At 38.2% G+C, this 10,551-nt stretch overlaps 1 protein-coding gene across 1 annotated transcript; it reads right to left on the bottom strand.

Annotated features, from left to right (window-relative positions):
- Nucleotides 1-206: 206 nt before the first annotated feature.
- Nucleotides 207-4,061, bottom strand: LOC107046863 (cytosolic carboxypeptidase 6; the record flags this gene model as incomplete). Its single annotated transcript, XM_029125907.1, has 5 exons — nt 207-525; nt 1,753-1,948; nt 2,032-2,255; nt 2,922-3,125; nt 3,262-4,061. Coding segments are annotated over 5 exons (1,743 nt in total), but the record flags the coding sequence as incomplete, so codon positions are not given.
- Nucleotides 4,062-10,551: the final 6,490 nt, after the last annotated feature.

Genomic DNA, 10,551 nt, shown 5'->3' with positions numbered 1-10,551 from the left:
GGTGCACAATAGGTTAAAGGGGTGGGGTCCAGGCCGGGTTGGACCTTGGGGGCAACATTGGGCTTCAAGGCGTGGCTGGGCAATACAATAACAATTGAATGGTTTTCATGAAAAATTTGGAGAGGAAAATACTCAGTTTTTCGCGAATAATTGATTGCGTTTTCTTTGAGTATTCGAATGTTGGAAGGGATTTGAAATTGATTGGATTATCTTCGGAATTTGATGGGGTAGCGGTCCGGTGACCTGCGAGGAACTTTCGCCCGGTTTTTTCCTGTGGCCAGGTCGAGACCACCACGTGTCAGCTGATTAAAATCGATAATAGAGAGACGAGGCTCCTGATCCGTTGTTATCACAGTGCTTGCTGGTTTCGTTGGGGCACCCGGACTTCGGTATCTGTAGCTCGGGTATTTTTCACTTCCGGTGCCGAAGACACTGGCTGTTCCTGGACCTGCGTTTGTTCGGGTACCGCTCATTGAACGGTGACGGGAACCCGTCGGCAACTCCGGGGCGTCCTCCGTGAAATATCTGAGGGAGGAGATGAAGTGGTGTTAGGGAAGGGTGCGGTAAAATGGACACTTTCTGATTTCTTTAAACGTTTGATTACGCAGTGAATTGTTAATTAAATGGGATCATTTTTGGCAGGGGAAAGGACAATTCTTCCACTTTGTGAACAATGACAAAAGGCAAAAGTGTTCATTTTACCTCGCCTTCCTCTTGATTGCATCATGATTATGAGGGAATTCATTTTTTGGTTGATAAATTTGACGAGTAGAGAATTTCATCGACAACAATTCGTTGAAAATTATTGCTGAATTTTAGTAGGTATCAGTATTTCACGATTTTTCAACCGAATATCTAGTAAAAAGTTGAATGAGGCTACAAGCTCAATTGCCATGGTTTTCTTGCGATGTGAAGAACAGCAATGCTGTAGATTTGAATTCAATTCGAGATTAATTCAACGTGGAATTTTCGGTTCATCTTGGAAATTCAACAAAATTGCGGTTTTTCGGGTTAAGAGATAATTTTCAAACTTGTAAAGTTGAATTCTGCAAGTTATTGCAGAAATTAGAAATTATATCCAATTGAATTTTGAATAAATTGTGAATTCAGTGCAATGGATGCCTGAGTTTTGATGATTTTCAATAATTTCCATTTCCAGGTGGACTTGAAAATTAGAATTTTATTGAATGCTCTAGAAATTTGATCATTCGTCGATAAACAATATACAGAAATTTCATATAAATTCGTCATGATTCTAAACTTCCAGATTTTCCAATTAAATTTTCAAGAGTAATTCTCTAACCCCAGTAAAACTTCCAATATTTCCACCCAAAATTTCACAAAAATATCCCAATTTATACCCAAAATATTGTCAATTTCCCTAGACTTGTTAAATTTTCTGGAATAGTTCTGTTAAAAAATTCCTGAAAAGCCATTACGCTATGCAGTAACTGAAATTCAGCGGTAATTTCAACATTTACTGAATTTGCTCGTAAATGATCAAACAATACAAAAATATTCCGAAATTTCATATAAATCTGTCATGTTCCGAAATTTCCAGCAAAAATTGCATAAGAATATCCCAATTTACGCCCGAAATATTGTAATTTCCCTAAACTTCTAGAATTTTCCGTTATAGTTCTGTCAAAAAATTCCTTTAAAGCCATTCCGCAATGCAATAACTAAAACTCAGAGGTAATTTCGACCAGATTTCCCTCTCCGCTTACAGTCAAAAAGATTTAATGAATTTACTCGTGAATACTGGCAAGATGCAGGGGCGCAGGCGTCCTGGCTGTCCGGGGTCGTGGATCCCGGGGTTGCCGATGCCTCTGCCTTGACTGACGCCCGCGTTTGTTTGACGGTTGATCGGGTAATCCCGAAGGTATTAATCCCGTGAGTTTGTAGTATTCCATGAGAACACGGGCCAGGTTACGCCCCACTCGATAATCTTCATTCAGTCAGGGAAAAGTCGTTAATTAAAGAAAATCCTGATAAATTCATTAGTATCAAACTGTCAGGGTAGAAGGATACAGCTCTCCTCAGTATAGGGCAATAGCTCAGGAGCTCCTCTCCGGCAATATCCGTACATGGACACCTGAATAGTGTAACAATTGACGTGTTCACTCAATATTGAGCATAAATACCGCCTGGCAGTGCCCATTTTATGGGGATCCTGATTGTACATGGTGTTCCCTGACTCGTAGTCTTCAGCGTGTTGTGCCAATAGTTTCGGAAGGACTATGTGTCGTTCGTACCTGAAAAGCTGACAACTGTGAGTTAACAATCAACTAATTTCTATTTTCAGAGGGTTCACACTGTTTTTAAATTTTTCAGCTAATATGTGCAGTAGAAATGTCGGATATCTGCAACAATTTGAGTGACATTTCCCCTCAAATTTCCGGAAATTCGTAATTAAACAATAACAACGTGTGAAAACAAATTTCGCTTGAAAATTTTGTTGGATTTCTATTCAGGATTCTATTCATTTTTCAGGTCGACGAAAATTCATGTCGGAGAATTTCTACTCCTATACGAAAAATTCCAACAGGATAAGTTAAAATTTTTAAATCTATTGATTTTTTCATAAGATTTTTTAGTGAAAATTTCTATTTAAAAAACGCGCAGAAAAATTAGGGAAACACTAAGAGAATTTTCAATAGAAGTTTAATGGGAACTGTTAAAATTCAGTTCAATTAATCATTACAAATGAGAAAAATTCAGGCAACAACATTTCTAAATTCCAAATTAACTGAAAATTCAACTCTATTTGTTACGGAATTTTCATATTCTATTGTAAAGTCTCATTGCGTCTGAAAATCCCTGAATTAACTTGAATTTTCAGCTGGACCTCATCCCCCCTGAAATATCCCATAAGATTATCCACGAAATCTCAATTCTTCTCAACAGTGCATACATTTTACCTGTATACATCATCATAAGTATTCCCATAGACGAATAATCCCGTAGCATTGGTGTGAGCATGAAGATCCAATACACAGTCCAAAGGAATATTCGTATTTTTATCCAACGACTCCAAGAGGGTTTTAGCTGCAGATAACGTCGGGTGAATCCAATCAGAGATCCTATTCCATGCACGATTCAAGTCGACTCCCATCAGAGTGGATCTGAATGAGATCAATAAATTCAATCAAACTTTGTCGAGGCACAATCCCCAACGGGAATGAAAAAGATAGAGAATTGGTGGTGAGGACTCATCAAACTTTAAAATGAAATTAAGGAGAAAATAGAGAAATAGATCACCTGTAGTTTCCTAGGAAGACACCGTCCGGATTGAGCATGGGAATGATTTTAAAAACAACGTAATCCCGGAGGACTTGAGCTATCGGATGTCCACTGACGAGAAAGTCCATGAGCCCTTGACAGACGAATGACGAGGGGGATTCCCCGGGGTGGACTCTGCTAAGAACAGCAACAACCCTTCGGGGACGTTCCTCAATATTCGATCCAATTGTCACCAGCTCCACTTTCCTCTTCTGGACTGATGAAGCTAGAGTTTCACGCTTCACTGACGTACATTTCGTGCACAAATTGTCCAAATGCCCCTGATAACGAGTGTAGGAGTAGGGATAGGTCAAAGCGAATTGATAAACATCGTCTTCGCGATCGAAATTAAAGGCAAATGTGAGAACGTGATGGTTCTGGTGCTGCGCTGATCGGTAGTAGAACACGTGTTTCCGGGGTATTCTCTGCCACTTGGGCTTGCTGGTGCTCTTGACGAGCGGTGTCATTCCCTCTCTGAACAAATTTTTACTCTTGGATACGTTGACAATGTTGAAGATGACTCTTTGATCTGTTCTAACGTTGTCCACGGTGAAGTTGAACCACAGACGGAGCCGAGGGCTGCATGTGTCCGGCCGGATGAAGAGATCGTACTCGTATTCGGAGACTAAATCCACTCGACCGAGGTTTCCAGTTTCAAATGCCGCGTCAAAGCACAGGTGACCCTTCTTAGCTTTGCCGCTGTGTCCGGGGGGTCGGATTATCAATCTACTTACGTTACCGAGACCTCCCTCTGCGTCGCTATCGTCACTGTCTGGAATGATAATTCATTTTTTGCAGAGGAAAACTATTTCAGAGATTTTTATTCGTAATTGAGGGAGAAATGGGAGGCGAGGGATGAATTTTATCTCGTTCTAACGTATATTTTCCCTGACCGTTAGTAGAGTCTATGAGTTTTTAATGAAGAAGTACGAAAAAAAGTGGATAAATTCGTTAATTTTTACTTCCGTTCAGAACTTGAATAATCGTGTTGTTCAGGATTTTCTCCCAAAACTTTTGCCACAATGACAAATATTTTTATGAAATTTTTATATGAACTATTGGAAATTTCGGTAGATTTATTGTATTTATTGTATTAAATTGTTAATTAACGCATAATTTTCACCAGATTTTCTACTCCGTAAGAAAGTCCTGGTGAAAATTGTTATTCAATTACGTTGTTATTATAATCGATATGGGATTATCCAGCTAACCAGCTCGCTGATAGAGACTAGTGTGCTCAAGAGGATCGCGTCCCTCCATCATCCTTATGATGGTTAAGTGATCACTGCCACTAACTGACTGGCTCGGAAAAGACGCCGGGCAAGACTGATAGCACCTGCGAATAGTCGACCTTTCGAAACCCGTTTAAACTCCGTAGAGAGCCCGCACGTTATGCACCAACGTTATAACACCTCGGCGTCAGGGATCGCGTTTCGGTCAATCTTCCAGACCAATCCGTGTTGCAGTTCGTGTCTATGCCTGACGGTTGCACAGTAATCTCAGCCGTATGAGCTGTCAACATTTCTTGGTCATGGCATGAAGTGACATGGCTTCCCCCCGAAGATGTCTCGCGAGCTTCCGCATGAATCGAAATTTATCTCAGTGGGATACCCAATATATCAAATAAAAATCTTCATTTGAAATTTTTCTCAACTCAAGTATTTATTTGAATGAAGATGGTGTAAATTTAAAGTAATTTTGTCATTGAAAATTCGCTAAGTAATTGAAACATCAATGGCAACTGGAAATTTCAGTTTAATTATTCAATGAAAATTTAGAGAAATTAGGAAAATTCAAGAAAATATTTTCAATTAATTGAGAGTTCAAGTCAGGTGGGGAATTCTGTTGCTCGAAAAATTGAAATTTCGTTGAATTTTCAGTAAAAATCTACACTTTACGATTTTTTTCGTGTTAAAAATTACTATTAAACTGTCAATAAACTTTCGACTTAAATATTGAATATTTGAATGAAAATATTCTAAATTTCAAGTAATTTCGTCATTGGAAATTTACTTTACTAGTTTAATTATTCTATAAAAATTAATAGAAATTAGATAAAATCATGAAAATATTTTCAATTAATTGGGAGTTCAAGTCAGTTGGAGAATTCTGCTGCTTGAAAAATTGGAATTTCGTTGAATTTTCAGTGAAATCCTATACTTCATGATTTCTTTAACTTTAGATTCTTGTAAACTGATAATAAACTTTAGATTCTCTTCCAAAAGTGCAATAACATCTTTTCTAGTATCAAGGAGACATTTCTTTGAAAAACCGTGCATTTGATGTGAGTAAATTCTAAATAAAAATCAAGTGTAATAAAGTAACAAGTGTTGTAATTAAATCAAGTTTATTCAATTAAAATAAACCATTCCTCTCTGTATAATGGAAACGAGATAAATGGGATAGAATAGACAGAACGAATGTGAAATTCTACTCCTTCTCGCCATCTCTTCTCTTCCATCGAAAATCATATTGAACGAATGCAAAATAGATTTTATTGGCCCCGTGAGGATAAATCCTAATGACCTCATTGATGAATATCGCTCCCTCGATAAATTGGCCCCAAGTGCAATTGAAAAGTGATTTCGTGATGCCATGCGAAGCTTGCACGATCGCGTTACTCGAGCAATCTTCAGGCATTTATTTTTTCGTATCTATACCATTCGAGAATCGGAATTCTCGCGTGGTATTACTGTGTCAAGAAGTGGGAACTGTATTGGGTGTTTTGGTGAACGAGGGTGATGGGCGGTGTATCCCTCCTTCCTGAGTAGTCGAGGTTTTTTTAATTCTCTGCGCACTTTTTGACAACCGGGTAAAATGGGACAGCAGATTTAAAAGGCAAGCAACAGGAAAGGAGACAATACGACGAGTTAATTAGAGAATTGAAATGAAAAATGGAATTCCGTGGACAATTTAGAGGTGAAGAGAGCGATATTGAGTTTCATTTAGGGGGAAAATAATGAAACGTCAAATTTCACAAAAAATTGAACTCAATTTTTGGACAACAGGAAGACGAGGATTCGACTACTCAGTTGAATTATTAACCAAAACGTGAATATTCAGCACCAAATTCCCTTGACCTTTCCGTTAATAACAAATCCAAGGATATATTTACTTGAGTTCTTCTGATGTTTATCAATTTTAACTAAAATTTACTGTTTCCATGGATTTTTTCATCACACTCAGAAAACCGATTTATTTGATTCAAATAAAGTATGTTTAGTTCAAATCATTAGCGAAGTGGTAAAACGGTGCAAGTTTTCAATGAATATCTCGTAATCTGAGCGAGATAGCAAAATTTTTGTTATAACCTTTTTTGTAGAGCCGATTGAGAGCTACAACAAATGTGATTATGAAAATTCCGTTATCTCCCTTGGATTCCGAAATATTCCTCAAAAACTCAACTGGGAGGTGAGTCCACTTAAACCGCTCTACCACTTCGCTACTGAAATAAACTATTTTTCTGCGTGCAAATTATGAATTTTCAATGACGAAATTTCTTAAAATTTCAGTGAAACTACCACCTGATCAAAAATTTTCAACAATGCGGAATAGAGTAAATTAACAATTAAAAATTAAAGAAAGCAGAATTAAATTTACAAACCAATAATTCTGACATGCAGGATTAACAATATGATCTACTCTTCTGCCCTTTCTCACAATCCCCTATTCTACCCCGCTCTCCTCAACTCGTACATTGTCAGATCTAAAGATGACTTCAAAATGTAAATTTATCATTAACCAACCCCTGCGATAGAATCCTCCACCAAGCCGTCCAAACCCATCAATAAAAAGCGGAAGAGAAATCGCGTGTGTGGATATACCCGAAATACCTATTAAAACTTGGCTACTTGTGTCTGATAACATTTTCTACTCGGTTCGCGGTGAAAAAGGAGTGCCCAGAATGTTATTTTTACAGGGAGAAATCACGATATTATTGATGCTCCGGTTAAACACCATTATCGTGAAAATTTCCGAAATATCTCGCGTGATTCCGCATGCACAAAATTCGAATTCAGGGTAAACGATTCATTCCCCAAACGGATAAAATCGGTGTAACGCACGTTTCGTGATGTTTCCCGTGTTAATATGAGCATTACGAAGAATTTATAATACGTAATGGATCATGACAGCTCAAGCCTGGCAATACGATTGTGCAGCATGAGTGAAGCAGAACAATAATGCGGCTTGCGTTTCGTGACTGCGAGGATAAACCAATCCTGAATGTTGGATTTTCGTGTCGTCGCAGGCGCGAAAATAGCGTTTTCCGTGTATCACATTGGCACCTCATGTCAGCATCGCCTGAACGAAGGCAAAATGTGAAATATGTCGTGCATGGACAAGATCTCACGGGAGTTTGTCGCCGAACAAGTATTATTTTACAGTGGAAAAATTGTCGAGTGATTTATGATAGAATACTACGTACCAGAGTCAGCGTCCGACATATCGAATAAACCCGATGAAACAACAACGTTACTTGCAGTACGTTCAACTTGGCGACACTTTGGTTGTACTCTTTCACCTCACCCTCAACTTGGTGTCCGTTTCCCGGGGTTTGTTGAATCAATATATGTAGGTTTGTGGCAGAACCGGGCCAGTCCCACCGCAAATTATACGAATAGTAGAAACAAACATTCGGGGAGAACACAAGGGAGACGGGAGGAGTTGAAAAAAAAGTGGAAAAAAAGGTTGTGGTAGATTCAGGCTGAAAGACTCTGAGAGCCTTTTGATATCGTTTCGTCTTTTGCATGGGGCTGAGGAGGTAGAATGGCCTCTTCGTGGGGTGGGAAATTAGAATATCAAGGAACTTGATTTTTCTGGTCTTGACAGAGTAAAAGAGGGATTTTCGGCTTTTTTGGAGCTTCTCAGTTGAATCTTTTTGATAAACTTTAGATATTTTATATTTTTCAGATCTTTGCGGTCATTTATGGAATTTTAATGACAATATTGCGAATATTAGCCTGAAATATTGTGATTTTTAGCAGATTTTTCAAAAATCCTACTGCTATTACAATTGAGAAGAGATAAATTTGTCGGAATAGAAGAGAAAAAACTGTCTTTTATCCTGGACTGATGAAAAAAATTCAATTTTCTTGGTAGATTAGTAGTAATTTGCAAAAGAGCGACAAGAGACGGGGGAAGTTGAAAAAGTGGGAAGAAAAGTTCATGGTAGATTCAGGCTGAAAGGCCCTGAGAGCCTTTTGATAGCTCTTCTTCTTTCGCGTGGGACGGAGGAGAAAGAATAGCCTCTCCTATGATAATAGGGAACGTTAATAAGGGAGAGGGGGAGGATGGGATAGGAAATTAGAATATCAAGGAACTTGATATTTCTGGTCTTGACAGAATAAAAGAGGGATTTTCTGGACTTTTGAGCTTCTCAGTGGAATCTTTCTGAGAAAATTCAATCGTTTTAGATATTTGCGGGCATTTATTGCAATTTTAACAACAATATTATAAAAATAGATTTTTAACAGATTTTTCAAAAATACTACTACTTTCATTGAGAAGAAATAAATTTTTCGGAATAAAAGAAGAAAATCGATCTTTTGTCCTGGACTGATGGAAAAAAATTAAATTCTATTGACAGATTAGTAGTAATTTGTAAAAGAATAACATTGAATTCGATTTAAAGAACTGAAAAACCATGAAATTTCAAAATTCACTGAAAAATTCAAAGGAATTCCAACTTTTTGAATAATGAATTTTCAAAACATAAATATTCAGAATAGAATTACCCTCAATTTTCACGTGATTGAACATTGAAGAACATATTGACCTGAATTTCCCTTATTTCTACCAATTTTCAAGGAATAATTCTACCCAAATTGACAGTTTCCATTGATTTTGTCATCACATTTTCTATTTTCAGTTACGAAATTCTTTGCCATCCCAGTGGAACTGTCACTTGATAAACATTTCCAAAAATTCACCGAAAATGTTCATGCTGTTGTTCATTCCCACATTATTTAATAAATTCACTATGTGGATTATGTGATCGTTGGAAAGCCAGTAAACAATGTTAATTCACAGTGGAAAAATGTTTAACAACGTACAAATTTTATCCTTGAAAAACCGGAAAAGGCATTTCGCCAAATATTCAAACATTTCGAGTATTTCTTAAACAAATTTTTCCCTCCATACCCAGCCCCTGTCAATTCTCTCAATCGACAAAGAAGAAATAATGACACCTGCGAGCTGAAGATAACTTCACATGCGAAGAAATCGCTCCTGAAAGAATTAAAAATGTTTAAAGTTATGTTTATCACAACCACCCCTTCGTCCGTATATCAGTACGAATCATGCGCTCTCAGTGGGTCTTGTCCCTCCAGCAAATGTAGAAAGGGTGTGTTTGAAGTACGGGATAGTGTGTGGTCGTTGACGCCGGGGTGTAGTTGGTACGCTTGCTGAGCAAAGAGGGGCGTATGACAAGAATGACCGAGCGCATGCCAGCGATCGATAATCGAATACACCCTTCATAACCGCTTATTCATGTAAAAATAGTTGAAGTGAAGAATTTATTCGGATGAATATGGTAATTAGTTGTTTGAACAACAGCACAGGAATTCGTTATGCCCGTTGGGCGTGTAGAACTCGTCAACCTCAAATTATAAATTAATTTATTTACTTCACATGGGTAAGCGTGGGTTGGTGACGACAGTTTTATAGCAATAGCCGGTGATAGGGAAGAGGGAGGGACCTGTGATCCATCAGTTACAGCGCGAGCTATTGGGAAGGGATGAGAGGAATCAAGGGACCAGAATAGCGTCGGGTATCTGCGGACGGGATGGAAGACCTGACCTTACTCAGCTCCCTCAAAGAAAAAGGAGAAAGGCTGCATGGGGACGTGGAAAACATTTCCCTTGTGCATACGTCACCCTTTTTTACGCCTCTGCCTTCTGCTAAACAGTTTAACCAGGGGGGTAATGTTAATGAAAAGCCTTCCATGCGGGTTTTCCGTTTTTTATCGTCTCACACAGATCTTCGACGAACAGACGATTCCACCGGGTGGTCGTGCCCTCATGAGAAATAAGGCTGGAAAAATTATCGTAGCGCAAGATCACTCCATCATTTTTTACAGTTCTGTTTGGACGTTCGGTGTATGTACCGGATATTCAGGGAAATAAGAAAATGGATGGGGAGACGAACGGGCTGAAAATTTGATTTTTAACAGGACTTTATTTAGAAAAATGTAATAACGCGTGCAAAATTTTGTGGAAGAATTATATAACTCTTATTTTAAGGTTTTTACGATTAAATTGGAAGATTCTT

The sequence above is a fragment of the Diachasma alloeum genome, unplaced genomic scaffold (genome assembly GCF_001412515.2).
Source record: "Diachasma alloeum isolate Michigan unplaced genomic scaffold, Dall2.0 Dall_scaffold_00176, whole genome shotgun sequence".
Lineage (NCBI taxonomy): Eukaryota > Metazoa > Arthropoda > Insecta > Hymenoptera > Braconidae > Diachasma > Diachasma alloeum.
This window is presented reverse-complemented; position numbering and strand designations above follow the sequence as displayed.